The sequence below is a fragment of the Limanda limanda genome, chromosome 9 (assembly GCF_963576545.1).
Source record: "Limanda limanda chromosome 9, fLimLim1.1, whole genome shotgun sequence".
Classification (NCBI taxonomy): Eukaryota; Metazoa; Chordata; class Actinopteri; order Pleuronectiformes; family Pleuronectidae; genus Limanda; species Limanda limanda.
In genome coordinates this window covers 24,224,836-24,244,918 of record NC_083644.1, presented here as the reverse complement: position 1 = coordinate 24,244,918, position 20,083 = coordinate 24,224,836, and the positions used below count along the sequence as shown (strand labels likewise).

Genomic DNA, 20,083 nt, shown 5'->3' with positions numbered 1-20,083 from the left:
AGATGTTGAATGCGGCACTATACCTTTTTATAGAACTGTATCTGATTGGGAAGAATAAAAAATTACTGTCATCCCTTAGAACATAGTAGTCAATGCCACAGAGACATCTATTCTCATCTCTATATCCAGCCGTCGACAATCTCTGGAAATTGCAAGGCCCTTGAGTTTTCTTTAATTCAAGGATTTTATGCTGGTTCCAAATACAAACTGGGCCTCCCAGCCTCTGGGAATTGCTCATCAAGGACTGTACTTTACTAAATACAAATTAGCTTCAACATTGCTCTGAGTATCTTAAAAATAATCTAATTATATTTGTTCAAAACAAAAGTCTACATTTTGCTTGAAAAGCTCTCTTTGGTCCCAGTATGATGCATTATTAAAAAACAAAAGGTGGCGTTTAATAGATTTGTGAGTATCTCTTTGATTTCAGATAAAAGCAAATCACTAATTTTACACACAGCTCTCTCTCTCTCTCTCTCTCTCTCTCTCTCTCTCTCTCTCTCTCTCTCTCTCCCTCCATATGTATATATATTATACATACTTTAATATATACTTTAATTCCCAACGATGTGATGTAGTGTAGCATGATAATGGGCTCTGTGTCCTTCCCTCCATGCTTCATTTGAACACTTTCAAACATGTTTCGCCTGACCCTTCTCTAAAATATCAGAACCTTAGCTCTAATCTGTCCTTTGTGAATTTGTGTCCAGTATAGCCGATCTTTAAATCCAAAACAGACTAGAGACTCTATAAAAGCCAGATTAGAATTAAAGCAAAATCTGTCAACTTTGCCTTTATGATCATCACTCTGCTTAACTCAATGTCGAGACATGTTCATAACCTTTTACAAATGGTGTTAAATCAGCTTAAATGAAGAAAAGGGTTGTGCCTCTTTTAATCTGTTGTGTAAATAAACCAAAACACAGTCAATTAAAAGAACTGTTTACATATTTGTCATAATTATCAAATATTATCTCAAGTTATGTAGAGTTAATGGTGATTTAATGTAATACCCGAGACTTTCTCAGTAGGAGGTTTGTGATTTTGATTGAGGACTTTATTAAAGAGATAATTTCACATAATTGAGTGTATTCATAGAAGGTCAGTGTCATTAGAAGTCCAAGATCGACTCTGCGTATGAAATTCTATGATCTCGCCTGATCTGCCCTTCCTGTTACCCCACATACACCCAGCACCGAATCCCCTAACGTGTTGTTACTCAAACGTAAAGTGAAGGTGTAGGAACATCAACCGGCTCCAAGGACGCTTAATTACCCAAATCCACCAGTTTTTGATCTCTAAAAAAAAATTAACAGATTTCATGGCTTCTGGTTAACATACCAATTTCCACGAGTCTCTCAGTCTTTGCAATTGGAGGAAAGCTAAGCTGGATGATGACTTGTGTTATGGCTGAGCTTGAGTGACGTTTGGCAGGGGAGGATTATTTTGAACTATTCAATCCCTGCAGCCAGTAAAAGTTAAAGTCCCCTCGAAGGTCAATGATGGTTTCAACTGTCAAACATGTTTAAATATCTGACATTTCTCAGCCTTCCAGTCCTGGCTACTGTGACTTTTGACCTGCACAGCAGCATTTCCATATGGTTCTATTCATCCAGAGGACCTATTTATATGTGTGACCCGACATAAACCAACATCAATCTCTAAAATGATGTTTGCAAAACAAGTACTAGGATGTATTGTAAAGGAATACAATTAGTAACAGCAGTGAAAATATATCAAATGTATAGTTTATTTGCCATTTACATTTATATTTAACAGGGCATTAACATATTATGCTGATATTGAAAGTTAAATTTCTGATTGTATATCTAAATTATTTTAGCTAGCAAGTTTAGGAAATGCTTCACAAACTGCACATTATTATCATTAGACCAACTGAATGGGTAATTTGAAGGAAAATGCTAAATGTTTTGCTGAATAAAATAAAGATTCTGACCAGGATATGAAAAATACATCTGTAGATCACTTTTCAAAAACAAGGTACTCAGTGTGTCACAATAGAGGAGCAACAGTTCAAATATCCAAAATTAATTTAATGATAACAGATTAAAAAGTAAACAAATAAGTAAGACTCAACTGAATAAAACAAGAAAATTAGCTGAAGCAGTTTTTCCCACATAATTAGAGGGTTGATATTGTGATTGTTCTGTGAACACAAATGGAAGTAGGGTCTCATGCGCACCCTAACCCTGCCTAAAATAACTTAATTCTGATCATCAAAAAGCAACTGGGAGTCTAAACTTACCCCGAGATCACATGCTCTTTCCTTGACTTTGAACTGGGAATTTAAGACTTCATTCGGAAAGGTTAGGTTGAATTGAGTCATATCATTCTTATGCCAATGATCATCTTTATTACTGTACCGTATGTCAGCAGATAATTTGCCCCAGAGGTTACATGTAAATTAGGAACGAAAGGGGGCCCAATGTACAACCCTAAGGCACTCAGAAAACAAAAAATTGCATTACCAGATGGTTCTTGGTCTTCCTGGAAGTGCACACACTGATCATACTACCTTGAGGTTTTCTTCTTTACCATCTAAATCATATTTTGTTGAGCTGGTCCTTCATGTGAATGATTGGCATTTCTATTTATGCCTTGAAAGACAATCAGGTGTGAACTCTTGCCATCTTTACATCAAACACGACGCCTTCTCCTCAGGTGACTGACCCTAGCTTCCCAAAACTCTAGAGCTGTGTGTGGCTCCTAAAAAAAGCCGGATGTCTGAGTGCAGGATTACCAGCTCTGCTTTAGATTTCCAGAGTGAATTCTTCTCCTGGTGCAGCTTTACCACGTGTAACTACAAAGTGAGAGCCTTGGGCTTCAACAAGATGAAGATATTATCCATAATGCTGTGATCTTCTCCCTGTGCATAGATGCACCATGAAACACATTACATTTTGTTCTACAAAACAAACTAATTTTAAACCAAATATTGACTCACTAATAATTGTATTTTTTTTTAAATTTGTTATATATTATACTATATTTCTCTGACCCACTGATCTATTTTCTTTTACTTAATTGCACCATTGCAACATTACATCGAATTCTCATCCGCATGTTTTTGTTTGCTTCCCTTTGCAAACTATACAAACCAACAATCTACAAAATGTCCCTCTGGCTACATGAGAAAGAATAGTTCTTTACAATTCCTTAAAGCTACTTCTATTTCTGCTAAACCACAGTAGAAAAAACATCTTAATTCTCATCATCTACCTAAGCATATTTGTTTATTTGCTATTCAAATGTCACTGTTTCGTTATAGCAATTTATGCCAAATTTGTGTACAGTGGTGCTTGTGTGTGTGCATGTGAGTGTCTATGTGGGTATGCAAGCAGTGAACCTGAAAATATAATTAGAACATATTCCATGCAGTTATATCTCAGTGATATTGCCTCCACAGTGCAATTAAAAACAAAATGAGTCATGATTTAGGAATAAAAAAGGACTCCCACCCACATCTATGTATGAGTACTTTACTTACACCTGTGAGTGACTCTGCCTTTTCAACACTCTATTTATCTTATCATAGTGCTTAAGAACATAAGATTACAGAAAGAAGCACAAATAATAGCTGATTCTTTCAATCACATCATGATTCATTCTCTTATAGTTGTTCACCTGAAGTGAACTGTTTGACTGAAGCAGACACACTACATATTTGAGATGATATTGCATATTAACCCAGTATCTCCTTCGTGTATGTAATAATGACACAAACAGGACACGTGAGGTCGAAGTCTTGACATCAGAGGTTGAGGATAGGGATTTAGAGGTGCCCTGAGGAGCCCTTCTGTTTGCATTGAGTTACTCACTCAAACCCTTTTTTTTGGAAACCATGAGGTCTAAGAAATGTGTTGAATGTGGAAACCCCCACCTCCACCATTAAGACATGTCTTGAGAAATGAAGGCTTTTTGAAAATTATTATTGGTGTGAAAACCACAGCAGTGGGTCATTCATGTCGACTCCTCTTATAAACACAGTAAACACAACCAGACTTACATTAAGATCATAGGCATGTATTTCACTTAAAGCTGAAGCAGACATCAGGTAGGGATGTGCATGACAATTTGTTGTTGATGTTTTGAGACGAGTCTGTGAACTCTACGAGGTGTCAAATATTGACAGTGAGGTGGGAGCGGTGAGTAGTGCAACAGAATCTGTAAGGTTGAAGGCATCAGCCGCAGGAGTCTATGATTTTAAAAGGTTGTTTGTACCTTAATTTATTTCCTGTATATTTACACAGCTGATACACTTAAGCATGTAAGTTCTACCACATTGTATTTACTAAAATTAGAAACAAAAGTACATTATGTGGATAGTGTAAATATAATTATGGTTATGGAAACAGGAATCCATGCAGAGACCCTGTCACATGCTACAGGAAACACCACATGAGGCAGTTAGATCGTCTCGTTGCTCGTGTTATTTTGTAATATAAGACCCACCAGCAAGTATCAGCTGACTGACTTATAACTTTGTTGATCATTATGTGACAGTGATCTGTGATCAGATGCATCCCTCTCGAATTGCACGGTTACAAGCCAGCGTTTGTAATTATTGCAGTGCCTACAACCAAATTGTTGTTTGACATGATGTTTAGTGGTGGGTCCAATCACGATCTGGTTACCGAAAGCCTCGCACACTAAAGGTCAGCTCACCAGAGCCAAACCTTGAGGTCAGTGATGGAACATGGATCTCCTTATGTTTCACTTTCTCATGCCCACATGTCAGAAACATTTCCTTCCAGTAGCTACTTCCAGGCCTCGAGCTGTGACAAATCTCTAAGGCCAATATAGCTGCAAGCGACAGAAAAAGTAATCAGGCCCATTATGGGAAACAGGTGCATTAGCAGCATTGCTAAATATGTGATTAGGTGATTGATGATCATGATAGGCCACTACAAATATTTTAAAAGTTATGCAAGTTTTTTGTCTACATAATTATGGTCAGATTCAGTATAAGTGTCACATTTATTAGTATTATTATTATTTATTTACTTATTTAAAGGGGCTTTCCACAGCAAAACCATATTGTGGACTGCTACATTAATTAAAGAATTACAGTTTAATTGAGGTTTTAAAGTATTAATGACAAACTCATACGGTGAACTCCAGATTTATCCCGATTGAATGTTTGTTATAGAAAACCAGTGGTTGGAATATTAAAGGTGCACTGTGGATTTTATGAGCCACTTGTAGTTTTATGGGCAGTGATTTTGATGAGCAGATTTTGTTTGCACTACACAACACATGTTTCTGCCAGTGGTTTCGGGCTATTTGACAGTTGGTCGTGGCAATGAGCCAGTGAGCGTAGTAAAGCTTGTAAAATTAAGAATGTAAACAGACTGCTGTCTGTTTACAAGAAGCTAAATCAAAATTGATGAGTGACGACCCACAAAAATGTAAAAAAAAAGTCAGCGGACCAAGATAATTAATTAATTTTAATAGGATCATGCGAAGTAGCTAACAGAAAGCGATGCGTCATTAGGCCAGGCTTGATAAAGCACCGTTCATACACAGAGGTAGATTCAATGTGCTGAACTGTCTATATAAGGGTTGTTTGACTGTTTCATTGTGAAAGCGAGGTCTCATTTCTCTAGAGTGGGAACAAACAAAGAGGTATAGAGAGAGAGAGAGGGAGGGGAAAGGAAGGACAGATGGATGGATGTCATCACTCTAAGGTGGAAGGAAGGATGGACAGATGGACCTCATGTCACTTTGTGATGGAAGGATGGATGGATGGTAGGCATGTAATTTCATGACAGAAAGACGGACGGACGTCTCGTCACTTCATGCTAGAAGGAAGGTATGAGAGATGTCTGTCCTTCATGAGTCCTAACTCCTACATCACATTTGCTGTTGTTTAGTTTACAGATGTTGACCTTCACTTCAGTCATTCTAAACGGCATTTAATCACACAGCTGGACTGCTAACTAACACATGCACCCATGTGTTTTCTATGGGAAAGGGCAGAAGTTTATGGTGAGCATTCCCGAGAAATACCCCAGTTCTGTTTCCCAGCATTAATCCCCAGTGTATACATACACAGATGCCATTTTCGAACAAAAAAAACACTGAACATCAACACTAAAGGGTTTTGATGTATAGAGCGTTAACCTCTAATTATCAACAAAACCTGCCAATGTGAACTGACTCAACATGAAATAAAGACCAGTTTAAGGCATTGATTTAGCTTCATTTTTGGTCTCACTTCGAGGTAAAGTGCTTTTCATCCGCATTCTTTTTTATTAGCTGTTGATTGGCAGATTCATCCGGTCAGTGGTAACCCTCAGTATATCAGAAGTGTTTGTCACATAACCGCTCATAAATAATAGCCCCTGCCACCCCAGCCTCAGCCGGCCCCCTCTGAGACTAGCAGCATGGCTGGTAAATAACTGGCTGGATCGATAACTGTCATTGCAGTTCAGTGAGCTCCGGCAATCTAAAATGTCTGAGAGCGGTTTGTGTGTTCTGTTGTTGTGCGCCTCTCCTCGCTGGCCCGTAGGCCATAGTCCTGCAGTTTGCTGAGATTATTCTGCCTTCATAAAAGCAGTAAGTTGATGATGCTGTGGCTTGCAGGGTGACAGTTGGATGACCTCTCCTCTTCCACTGAATGTCACATGACAACAGGAAAGTCCTTTATATAGTGCCTGTATTCCAGCAGTTTTGCTTACTTATTTAGGATAGTTCACTTTCAAGTAGTTAAACATTTTAGTGAGTGTAAAAAAGCAAAGTTATGTTAAAAATGTGTTTCATGAATTTACTTTTGGTTAATGAACAAAAGCACTAGTCACATGACTGACACTCTCGTGCTTGTGTTTTGATTCAAGCATTTTGCTCACTAAGTACAATTTACAGGAAGAAATAGAGTCATCTTGGTTCAGTCTGAAACCAGGCCGCCAAAATCACCTGCACAAACAGTGGCCCCTGCTGGCTCCTCCTGGATATGGTCTCCTGTCAGTGTCGACACCTCTTCGCACACAAACAAGTCTCCTCTGTTTTTGTGTTTGAGTGCTGCTGAGGTCGGAACTCTCTCCGCCCTCCTAACATCCACATCTGTCCACAGAAGAACTCTCATCCGCCCCTGGCTCCGACTCCATGAAACGTGTGCACTTTCTAAACATTTTCTCTCATCAAGAAAGCGTCTGTGAGTGGATCCGGATTTTTGTAGTCTCCAGTCCAGCAATTTGGCGGTAGTGTTTGGTCAGGAGATATCCTCCGGGGTGTCATTCAGATAAACCACGCGGCCGTTTAGGTGGAAAGCAGAGTGATATATCATGGTTTGCCTCGGAGGCAAAATTACACAGGAGATCGACAACACTGTGTATTACAAAAGGGAAGCGCAGGTTGCCAATACATCGATTTGAAGACATAACATGCATGAATCTTCATTATGTCCACCGCGCATGTTTAAATATAGATCTGTGTTACCGCGTGAGGAAACGGCAGGGACCACTGCATCCTGTGTAATGTAGTGTTTGCTACATTCACATGATTGTAATGGTACACAAAGAGATGCCAAATAAGTTCCATCTCCGTCCCAACAATTTGTGCTGTCATTTGTTGTTGTTGTAGTTTTTTTTTTTTGTTAGGGTTTTTTTTTTTTCTTCAGATTGCTTGTGGCACCCCTCTCTACACTCTCAGATTTTCAAATATCTGTTTGCAGGGGGATGTGTCAGTTCCTAACAGATGACCTAGTTTTTACTCACGCACAATCTTACAAACATTGAGGCCCCTCTACATACATTACATGTCGGTGAGCGCTCTGATGTTCATCCCTTTAAATGAATTCACTTTACAGCCAGAGATTTGAATGGCTGTGGAAAATGTCAATTATGGAAAAGGTTAATTTTTAATTATCGCTGGCTGCTCTGTACACAGCTGCTCTACAGTTGACTGCTATTTTTTTCCCCAGCATTTAATTGGAGCTGAAACAGCATGACCTATTTTGTTTGGAGAGAATGTATACTTTATCTGTGCCTCCTCAAAAGGTGGCCTTGAGCTTAATTTGCAGCGCAGCGATGCTTCTTCTCCAAATGTAATGCATTACAGATTACTCATAACCTGTTTAACATTGCGAGCAGAAAATTCATCTACTGGATTACATAAAGCCACTCACATGTGATTCCTCTCACAGACTTAACACGTTCTTCAATTAAACATGCAGCTGCCAGAAGAATGACAAAGCACAGATCCACAAAAAAAAATGTTTTGTCCCGACAAAGCTCTTGGATATGAAGTGGGAAACCCGCCGTATTATAAGCAGTTGTCCATAACTCTCAGTCCTGTCCACTCAGTCTTGAGAATGAATCACAATAATCAGATTTCTATTAAAAAGCGCTGCTGTGTCACCATGTCACAAATAATATCTGTCTCTACTTTATCACTGTGTGCTGTGAATCAAACAAATCCATCCACTTTAAACAGATGCCTCATACACTCATTTAAAAAAAGAAAGCATCTTAGAGTGTTTAACCCATATGCATGATTCTAGATACACGACATACTGTAACCCCCTCTGCTCAAAACACTCACTGACACACACTCTCACACATCACACACTCACACTCATCACACACACGCAAACACAGGAACTCAGTGTAAATTTCGTGTGGCTGATCCAGCAATCCTTTCATTGTTTTGGTCGCCTAAGCTGCTATAATCACTCGTTTAGTGTTGTGGCAATAAATGCCTTTCCCCCCCCCAATCAAATGCAAAAATGTTTCTCATGAACCGAAACTAATGCAATGGTCCATTTGCTCTTTTTGTGTTCATTACTGATATTATTATTAATAAGCCATTTCCCTTTAAAAGGCTCTGTGTCCATTTCCAATTATACCATTGTGATTTAAGGAGACAAAAGGCAGAATGTCAGATTGTGAGCTGACTAAAGCTTCCCTCTTTTTAAAAGCCTGAGTTAAAGCCGCTGTTCCATTGACACTAAAGAGCATTTTGTATTGTAAAGTCCATCATCATTTAATCTGTGGATAAATATGCCTGTGAGTGATTGTCTTCCTTCAGTTTGTGCTGATCGTGCAGGAAATGCAAAAGCTATTGTAAAAAGGAAGACAATTGTTTTTGGTGGAAGGTGGAATGTTGCGTTCACAGGAAGTAAAGCTTACTGATAGATAGATGAGTGCAGGTGTAGAGGCACAGATTAGTGCTGTTTAGCGGTTGTCTTTCACTGTGCTCGCTCCACAGTGCTTTTACTTTCCCCCTTCTGGTTATCACTTTCAGCTCAGTGGTTTGTGCTGTTTGTGCAGCGGCTCTCAATCTCATTGTCTTTGCACATTGCTTTTGAACCCTGCATAAAAAAGGACTGGCCTAAATAAGAAAATGCAGCTCATGATTCTTCAAACATTGGACTGAAATTAGAAGTCTCTCCTCTTTTTGTGCAAGAAAATATAAAACATAGTGATATTGCAGCTCTTGGACAAAGGGAAAAAGGCCCTGCATAGCCTAAGTTTATGTTATGTACATGTTTCCCTTTTTCAACATTATAGATTTATTGATTTAGTGTAACCTTGTCAGTTATTATAACATTTTAGAGGATTTAAGACGGAGAGCCTGCGCTGCTGCTTTTATTTGTATTCATGGGAGCTGTACTTACAGAGAAGTCATTGTTTAACTTTGTCAGAATCAGAGTTCATTAACCTTTTCTCAAATCTGTTGTGAAACTGATTTGTCTCAGAAAAATTCAAAGAAAATTGGGGAAGCACTTTTCTTCAGAAAGGCTGATGAAGGAAATGCTAAATGCGAGAGTGTATTCACATAAGCTTGAGGAACAGAAGTTAGCCTGGACTATATTTACTCATCCTGTGGTCTCAGTACATTGCAGTGATTCTAATCATGACTGATTCTTATTACGACAGAGTCACATAGATAGTTGAAGCTCTTTTACACCAATATTATACACAGGATATTTAAAAGTTACTTTAAAATGACAATTGTCTCCTTTCCCATTGAGTGTAGAGGAATTTTCCTTTCTGTGTTTTTCCGTGGTGCGTCATTTTCGACATCAAAAACGCAGTGAAAAATGCATAAAAAGAACTATCGATGGCAATATGTACCCAGCTTTAATTTTATTAGGTACACATAGCTATAAATCCTGCAGTAAATCGTAACTCTTATGAAAGTACTGTTGAGTTGCAATGCATTCATCTGATTGTTGTCTCTCACACATTCACGCGAACCACACATTATAACCTTCAACAAGATGGGATCTTTTTGGCGTGTTAATAGTTTTTCCTGCATGAGTTTCAGATGTACCTTATAAACGGGCAAGTCAGTGTATATACTGCTTCTTATTTAAATAAAGAGAAGTATTGATTATGTCAGCTGCATTTCCAAATACACAAAGACACAATGTTAGTCTCATGTGGATATATAACTTCAGTTTGTGTATAGCAGAGTTGACCTGTCCCACCATTATTCCACCTGCAAATCTGTGTGTTCCCATTGTTCTGCACATGTTGGGTGATGATATGCAAATAGTCCCAGCTTCCTGCTCGCCTGCGCTCCTTTGTTCCACCTCCACTAACAAAGGTGTAGATCAGATGCCCTGAGAACAGTTGTCTCTCCTGTTCTCACTCTATCGCTGCGGTGGAGGCAGGAGACACAGAGCCTGAGGTTTGGTTCTTAGCAGGACATGATGTTGTCAGGGCATCAGGTGAGAGCGCTGCACCGAGCCCCCTCTGCCCGCGCCCACCCTCCGCTCCTCACTTAATCACTTCTGACACAATGCCAATTCCACAGTGGGTGGCGCACACAGCTTTATTCATAGATGTGGCAGCCGCGCTGCGATCAGATCTCAGATTGTGTTCACCTTTCATGCTGTATCAGGTACAGCACGATGGTGCCTTCCACATGTTTCTGTTGTTTTTGGATTGTAAGTGGTCAGGCATTAAACAACGCTCTGACAACCCTATGATGGCCCATCAGCATGACTTTCAGGGGTATTACAACTGAAAGGCTTTCTGCCATTAAAAAGCAGCGAGCAGATGACCTGAAACTATAAGCCTCGACGTACAGGGGGGTAACAGTGGAAAATAGGTGCAGCTGTTAACCCAGTCACTGAATTTAAGCTCCAGCTTCAATGAAACCACGTCTGAGTGTCCTGAGGGCGTCGGCAAACAATTTACTGAATTGAGCCAGACATAACTGAAAAGTCATGTCTGCGGCACGTACATGTATAGCCGCTGTATGGCTACTATTGTTGCCTCTGAAAAGCTGAACAGGAACTGCGAAGCAATCATAAAGCATGCAGGGAAGCAATTTCTTTCTCTTATTCAAGTGAAAAATTATTCTGTGCTGTCACAAAAGACTCCTTAACAAGGTGCTTTAAACTCTCTGGCAGTGCGCTGCTGCGGGGTGTCAAAAAGTGGATAAGGTATAAATGAAGCTTAAACTCAAAAGTCTGTTTCTGGTAATAGCAGCATTTCATTCCCTCTCCAATGTGCTTTTGATGTGGAGCTAAGATTAACAGTGTTAAATCATTCTCTTCACTGTCTCAAACTCACAACACGGGCATAATGAGCAGAATGTTGAGAACAAGAGTGTTTCTTTGAGGTGTACTTGCACTCTGCGCACTTATTATATTTTCTTTTGTGCAGGTTGTTGTATTATTATTCAACCCTTGGTATATACACCCCTATTGACCACTGTGTATTCTTGTGTATTATTTTTAAAAAGTCATGTGATTTGAGGTGACAGAGGAGGAATACCCAACCACTCAAGAATGTTTCTTTCATCTCCTCCTAATCCTCCATTATACAATCCTGGCCATTTATGCTTGAGTGGCTGAGGCGGCGCAAGGTGCCAGGGAATCGAGGGAATCCGGCCGAGCAGGAAGATTTGCACGTCAAACGTGTCGATCCCTCAGAGTTAATGAGGCCTGTTGTTTGGGCTTCCATTATCAGGCTGCTGCATCCCAAGCCAGGCCTGAGCACAAGTCATGCATCATAAAGTTTAGACCCTCCTTGATACATTGTGGACAGTAAGTAGAGCTCAGCAGTTCTCTCCGTCTCTGTAAATAAACGCAGTAGACCATTGAATGTTCTCACAGCAGATATAATATGCAATTGCATTACCAGCTTTAATACATTGTAAAAACAAAAAGATACCAATTGTATACATTACCAGTGCAGGGTGAGTTCTAAACCTGACTGTTCTGAATGGACTGTTCTCTTGTCCTGTGTTCAAGCTCTGGAGCTACTTCAGAATTATCTTCATTAGTGAGTCTTCCTCAAACAGTTCTACAATATACTGTCACTTTTTATTGTTTGTGAGCTGGACATTGTGTGCAGAGCTTTTTATAAACAGTCTATGGTGCAGAGTGAAGGTAGAAACCTTTATGGTCATCCTACCTGGTTTATAAGATTTATAGTCAATGTTTTTGATTAAGTGAAACTGAATTTGTTTCGTTACTTTTCAAGTGAAGTTTGAATACTTTACTAAACTGAAGTTATGTTTTAATGCATTCATTTCATGCAGAGGTCTGTTTAGCAATCAACACAATCTTCAGACTCAAGTTCACAACTTTTCAAATCAAAGCTCTGTAACTCGGCTTGATAAAAAGCAATGAAAAAAAGTGAGTGACATATTGCCAAACCAGAAGTGATTCTATGAATATTGTTGCCATGGCGGAGTTCATGGAGCCTGTGCTGTGTGTCTCAGTACGATATGGAGAAATAAACATAAAAGAATTATCTAAATGATCTGGCAGCGATTTTGACCACAGCTGCAGACCCCTGCTGTAGTGTATCTGAGGTTAGTAGACGTGTTCAACTCAGTTTACAGACAGACTATTTTCCCACTGCCGGCACCATTTGCCTCCTTATTCAATTGTTATCAAATTGAAGATCCCACGTGTCCAAATCGCACCTAACTGGCCCTGCACTTTCCTTGGCCATTACCAATATGCAATCCAAGTGTGAAGTCGTTGAATTGAGTGGTTTGCAAGATCTGCGTTACACATCCAAACATACAGATATTTGTGGAATTAGTAGGTAGATGTGTTGTTGAAACCTTGACTGACACATACAATGAGTCCATGTGATTCAGTCATCAATGAGAGCAGAAGAGTTGTGTGACAGGATCTGTCACTACTCTGTCATCTTGAATACAAAAACAGTTTTCACTCAATCTCTATTGATAAATCTGATTCCTTTATGCGACACAGATAAATGAGGACCAGACCAGACTGGCTGCTAATATTCACCCAGGTCCCAGACGTCACAATTAGGAACACCTCAAAGGTCAACGCAGATCTCGGCTCGCGTAACAATATTGAAAATCAAAACTACTGTAAAGATCCAGCCCCGGATCTAGGGAAGGTCATCTAAGTGTCACTGATTTCTGAAAAAGCTCGGCATGAAATGCGTCAACTTCCGGCCTCTGAGGTGTTTGCAAAGGACTCACACACCTGTGACAGGATTGCACCATGAGCCGGGGCTCAGGGAGGCAGAGAGGGAAGCTGTCTTCTGGGCTTCTGCGAATGATTGGCAGAAACTGTCAGGCACACCACGTCAGCTCCATGCAGACACACAGCAGGCGGATGCCAGAGACTGCATGATAAGGAGGGCAGGCTCACAAGGAAAAGGCATCTTCAGAGAGTTATGTCATCCTTCTGAAATCTCTTACAGATTAGGCCTCAACATGGCTCACACCGCAAGTCTTTAGTGCTCAGAGTATGTCTAAATAACGATCTCCTGACCCGTGACCCTAAAGGAGTTTAAAAAGTAGCTTTCTTCTTCTGTTTCCTCCCCTCTTTCTTTCTATCATTATTTTCCAAACAGAAGGATTAGTCAGGGTCACATTTTTGTCCACATGCTTGAATTGCACAGAACGATATGCGCAACCTTCTGGGCTGCACACCACTGGGGCCTGAGCCAGGGTCAGATATCTCAGAGGAGAAAGGCAGACAGAAGACTATCCACTGCATGTTAATTACAGTCAATGGGTTTTGTTTGACCTTGAGACAGGGCCTCATCCTGATTTATTGAAGTCAGGTTTCTTGTGGCTATTTAAGTTGAACCTAGTTGTGTTTTTGTTAAGCATTATTGCACTTTTTTCATTTTTTGCATCGCATAAACCAAAAATGGCCCTCATGAGTCAGGTGGAAATGACTGCAAGAAAGGGCTGAAATCCTTCTTGTTATCTTGGTTAGTGTTGTGTATCAAAACTATATTTCTTCTCTGGTCCTCAGGGCAGTGCTCCTATGGCCCATCCTGAAGACGAGCTGGAGCGTCTGACCAAGAAGATGCTGTTTGACATGGACAACCCTCCATCTGAGGAATTCTTTGGTAAGAATCATCTACTATAAATGTTGTTAGCAAAAGCATTTTCAATGGAAGAAATTTTGATCCGTCACAGTGAGAAAAAGTGTCTAACGATGGTTGGATTCCATTTATCTTGGTGAAAGATGTCACAGCATTATAGTGATTCACTGCTGCTCTTTCTTTTACCACAAATTTCTAAACATTTTTGTGTGTGTCTGTTTTGGTGACAATACGATTTATTCTATTCTATATTTCGAGACGTGATTTAGCAAATATAATTCTAAAGATAAAAGATAATGTGCCTCGGAAAAAGAGAGAGCTACTTTCTGTATTTTTGTTTTAATGATAACACAAATGCTGAAACATGTAATGGATCATCCTAATTCCAGCTTTACATTTTTAATATTTGTGTGGGATTGTAACCGGGCAGGACTAAAGTTTTTTACATCTGGTGTCATAGTGATTTTATTTCTTATTATTTAGCTTTAGGATGCTAACCAGCCTTGAATAAATTCTGTTTGCTGCTAGTATGCTGCTAGTATATTGTGTCTATGAAAAGGGGCATTCCAATTACATTAACTTTATTGCATAGGTACTAGGGCTGGTTGATTAATTGAATTTCAATTATGATTATGGCCTCCAATGATTATGAATTTTTTCCTTGATGTCACCAGGGCCACACAGCCTGAGTGGCTGTGGTATTACGTCTGCATTTCCTCGAATAACAGTCAGGGTATGAACTGAAACTCAAAGCCAGGACACCCCAGCGGAAAACACTTTGATAAAAAGTCAAACATTTTGCCCGCATTCAGTTCACCTGCTTCTACACACATGAGACGTAATGTGATGCACACAGCCAGAACATCAGGGTTAAAGTGACCGTAATGATCCGTACTCATGATCAAACACCATCTATTGATAACCTAATAAATATGATCGTCAGCTTGTGTGAAGAGTGACAGACATGAACAGACTCCTGCAGACAGAACAGTAGTACTTCCCTGCTCACTCAGGCAAACCAGACACAATCTGCTATCACCGTCGACAAAATGATACATTTTTTCTTTAAAGTTCAACAAATGCTGGATTTAATGCGTGGGTTAAAAAAAATTGGGGTAAAATAATCATATTTGGAATTTTGCCATAATCGAGCATCACTAATAGGTACTTGTTTTGTTTTTTAATCTAGTAAATGGAATAAAAAATAGTTATCATACATATATGGCTTTTGTATGGTTACTATTGTTGCAAAAACAATGAACAATGAAGCCTTTATGGGCGAGAGCAGAGTAGCTGAAATAGTCCATGACTCAGTGTTTGATTCACATGTAGCACTGACACTGGGAAAACTTTGCGCACTCACACGTATCTTTTTGGACGAATTGCAAAAGCAGCTCTGAAATCGTTCACAGAGGTAGTGTGATCTCCTGAGGAGCAGCTCACTCACTCTCTGGCCTTTCACTGGGATATTTTATGGAACTAGAATAAAAGTTGTGCCTTCCAATTACTCTTGAGAATTTTCAGGTTGTACTATTAAACGGACCTGCCTCCTCTCTGGTGATGAAGGCTAAATAAAACAATGTGGGATAATGGGTTAATAGAATAAAATTGGCATAGGCTTTCCTAGATTAGACTACCCAGTGACCCACAAAGTTAGTTTTGTGTTATGAGAGCAATGTTTTTATAAAATGTCTCCACTATTGAGACTGAATATTGAGCCCAGTGCAGGTGTGTAGGATACAGACCAGACTAAACTTAAATAGAATTCTGGGCACATGCTATCTGTTGATTTCCTCTGTGTAGATACAGCATGTTTACCAGTCTAGAAAGCAATCCTCAAGGTAGTCTGTCTCAAGTCCGATGCCTCTTTTGGGAATCAGTGTGATCAAAGGGTGAGACACAACTCTTGTTCAGGGTGTCATGATAATAATTATAATGACAGTAATGAATCTAGGCAGATAATATCCTGTTTTGATTGTCTAGCTATGTTTAACAGTATATTAATGATATTAATTATTATTGAAAAAAATAAAAACATTAGTGCCAGGATTACAGAAAATACAATTTTTTTATACTATTTCGCAAAAATAGGATTCAAATACAAGGATTCTTAGCATTTGTATTTCATTTATATTTTTCCGCGCTCTATACCCTCTGCTGCCAGCGAGTGCCATCCCTCGGCTTCTCTTGCTTCTCTAGCCTTTAATCCCCTTTGCCCTGGAATTAGTTCCCATGCCCATTAGATACCTCACTCAATATATTCAATGGGACTCTGGAGCAGGCTTTATATCAGCACATAATCACACAGCACACCATGATAACGTGGAGGTGTATTATAGCTACAAGAACATGTATTTAACCGGCATTAAGGGATATTCGGCCTCACATTGGTGCACACTGATGTAAAGACCTTAATTGGTTCACATTAGACATAGGTCAAATGGATCTGCTGGCTTAAGCAAAGTGTAGTCATTTTACAGAGGAATGGCCCTCAAAGCCTTGTTGGCCTAATTTCTATGCGTGAATGTGTATTTAATGTAGACCTGGCATGAACCCTTCTTTAGCGCTATACCATGCATGCAATGGTCACTGTTTGCCAACTATAAGGCTGACTGGCTAAGGGCTGGTTAAACAGGGACATGCGAGTTGAGAAATGGGTCATATGTGAGCTGAGGTAGCCAGAACTAGTTGGGGATAGCGTGCGCTTAGCCGGCTGACAGCGGCTCGCTGTTACTGGAGAGGATGGGAGGGAGGAGGGTCATCTTGTGGTTAAACTAGGCGACAGCTGAATTAACTGCAAGATAGAAAGAGGATGAGAGCAGGAGCCCGCAACTGAGGTGACTGCAGGGACTCATTAGGAGAGAGTTCAAGCGCAGGCACATGCTGTTCTGCAAATCCACAGAGCCTCCTTTCTCCCCCGCTGAATAATGTACATATAGTCGCCGCAGTAATGTTAAAATTGACTTTAGTCTGGCGTGTTTTCCGACTGTATGTGCAATTCTGTGGAAGAATGGGTCCCAGAGCATGAGACTTTTGTAATTACAAAGAATCTGATGGTGCAGAAGCCTCTTCTTCTTTTGGCGGGGTACAGGGGGAAAGAGGGCCAGCAGTTGTTGAAACCCTTAGGCTAGTAATTAACAAGATTAATCAAAGTGGGGCTGCGATCTCTAGTGCACGACTGGACTGGATCATTGTCTTCCTATAGCAAAGTTTTATTGGTGCCACTAATGTCTTTGATGAGCTTCTAATCTGAAAAGGCTAGTGAGTTTCCACAGGTCCAGAGGGGGTTAATGGAATTGAATTAATGTTACACTCTGTCTCTGTGATGTCACAGGGGAACTTTTCATCAGACTCCATCTCTGGCTTATAAATTACATACATAACATTATTATGCCATTTTTACGCCAACAGCAGTCAAGACATTGCACCGGACATGCACTCTCAAACACAAATGCTCCTCAAACTGTAAAAAACCTGAAAATGATACATAATAAAAGAACGGCTTTTCTTGTGAGAAACCCAGTTTGCGAGCCAGAAATTCCCCCTCTGATTGAAGCTTCTTTGAAAAGCCACTGATTAGTCCTGATTTAGAGTTCCAGATTAGATTTGAGTAATCTGAAAGAGCCTTTTCTCCAAATGTCATCATCCGTCATATTTAATCCACTTAGATTGTGCGTAGGTGTACTGTGTTTGTGGAAATCTAATAAGACACAGCTACTCAGCTTGCAGTACAGATGCCTTGGCATCAGAGGAACTTACGATATTTTGTCATCACGACATTTCTGTCAACCAAAACCAGGACGTAAAGCTGAATAATTGAAAGGATGAGATGCTTTGCATTATTTACAATTAGTGTTGATGATACTTATGCAGTGTAGTTCATTCTGCCGCAGAGAATCTGTTTTTATTCCCCCTTTAATACCAAAATGACAAGTTGAGAAATCCTCCATGTGATCCCAGACTTCAGTTTTCCACTGTTTAGAATTAGAAAAGACGTGAAATATTGATGTCCAATCAATATTTATACAGGTTGATTTTACAGAGAGGTTTTTGAGCAGTGGCATAAATGTTTTTGTAATGTTATTACCAGACAGTGGAGAGATAGTCATTGGAAATTAGCATGGCGCATCAGATGAGCGTACTGTACTCCTCACAGGACTCTCAGCTGTCGAGAAAAGCCTCTCCTCCTGGTTTTAGCTAGCTTTTGTTTCATGATAAGAGCGAGAGAAGAAAGGAAGGCTTTGCCATTTTCCGTCATAATGTCAGCTGGAGGAGCCCTCATAATTTATGAGACACCTCACATAAAAAGTTCATGAGGAATCTTGGAAGAGATACAAATGGCAGTGGAGCTCCAGTAACGGTGCAGTCCAGAGGAGTCGGAACAGATCAGCTAAGGTAATTGGGTCAGAAAAGTTTAGGTTCACACAGTGCACAATGGTGGAGCTGCCTTTGTTGCTTTTAAACACAACCAAGCATCATAACTTAATGTATTAATAGGCTTCCAGTTTAGACAGCTTTGTGCATTGTCTAAGATACTCTGGTGGAAGTGATTTGCATATTACTGAGGTCGCCCTCAGCAACCTCTCAGGAGTTTGCTTTTAGATGTGCCTCTACATGTCATAACAAGTGGGATGTGTGTCAGAGTAAAACCTTTCTGCTGCTTTAAAATGAGCCCCCCCCCCACCCCCCGATTCAACTGCGCTTCCTCACAAATCTCCACCCCCACAGTCTCCAAACGCCTTTAGCCAGCCGTCTCCCCCAAATTAGACGACTGTTTCCATTTAGTGTGAAGCTTCACCTTTAAAGTCGTGTTCCTTTCTAGCGTTCACTCGGCATGTACACAAACAATAAACAAGAGCTCTAGTGAATATGCAGGTGAAATATGGTAATACCCTTACAATTACAGCACTTTCAAATAGCATGCAGCTCCAAGTCATATCGGAAATATGTTGCAATTCAGCATTAAATGTCTTAGAATTAGTCCTCTGTTAACTTGTGTTATTTATATCATCCAAAATGTTTTCAACAATGTTCAAACTCAGAGAAATCCCCAATTCTATTCAAGATAACTGTACGTTTCAGTCTGGTCGCCTCATTATTTCATCATATCAGCTTTACTTGTGACTTTACCAGTTCCAACGACGTATGGTAAAAGGAAAACAGACTTCTGGCGAGTTAGTGCTGCTGCGTACTAGAGGATAATCTAGCAGATTTTTGACCCGATTCACCCATTCCAACAACTGCCGGGGGGGGGGTTCATGACTAGAGGCCAGTCAGTGACAAATATCTTCCAGAATAATCCTGAAGTGTGAGGAGTGTACAAAATATTAGAATATTATTAAAGTATTACTATTTCAGTTAGAGCATCCCTGATCTAAAATTATAAATATCAAACATATTTGATATGTTGCAAACTTGTATAGCCGAGAATAAAAACTTTCGAAGAAATTTCCAACTCACTTCCAGCTTGCACTGCGAATTGTGTAAGCCAATTTCACCTTCTCAGCAATGAATTCTTCCTTTTCTCTCCTCTTTACGATTATGAAATAGAAAATCAGTTAAATCTGTCGTTATGTCTTTGGACTCTTACGTTTTTTAACATTGGTTAAGAGTTGAAAATCCTCTGGTGTGCACCAGACCATAGCCACTCTGCCGTTTTTTCCTTCCACTGTTTGTGTTGGTCACTCAAAATTAATGACCACTCTCGTTCTCCGTGTTTCGATGTGCCTAAATGGAAAGCTTTAGACAGGGAGAGCCGCATCAAGACCCCCAAAGGG

General features: G+C 39.9%; 1 protein-coding gene across 3 annotated transcripts in view; it reads left to right on the top strand.

The window, feature by feature from the left end:
- Nucleotides 1–20,083, top strand: part of lpp (LIM domain containing preferred translocation partner in lipoma) — a 150,372-nt gene that overhangs the window by 92,925 nt on the left and 37,364 nt on the right. For all 3 annotated transcript variants that reach the window (XM_061077968.1, XM_061077969.1, XM_061077967.1), the window contains one exon: nt 14,234–14,330. In XM_061077968.1, coding sequence (XP_060933951.1) covers nt 14,234–14,330 — 97 coding nt within the window. The remainder of the gene's footprint in view (nt 1–14,233; nt 14,331–20,083) is intronic.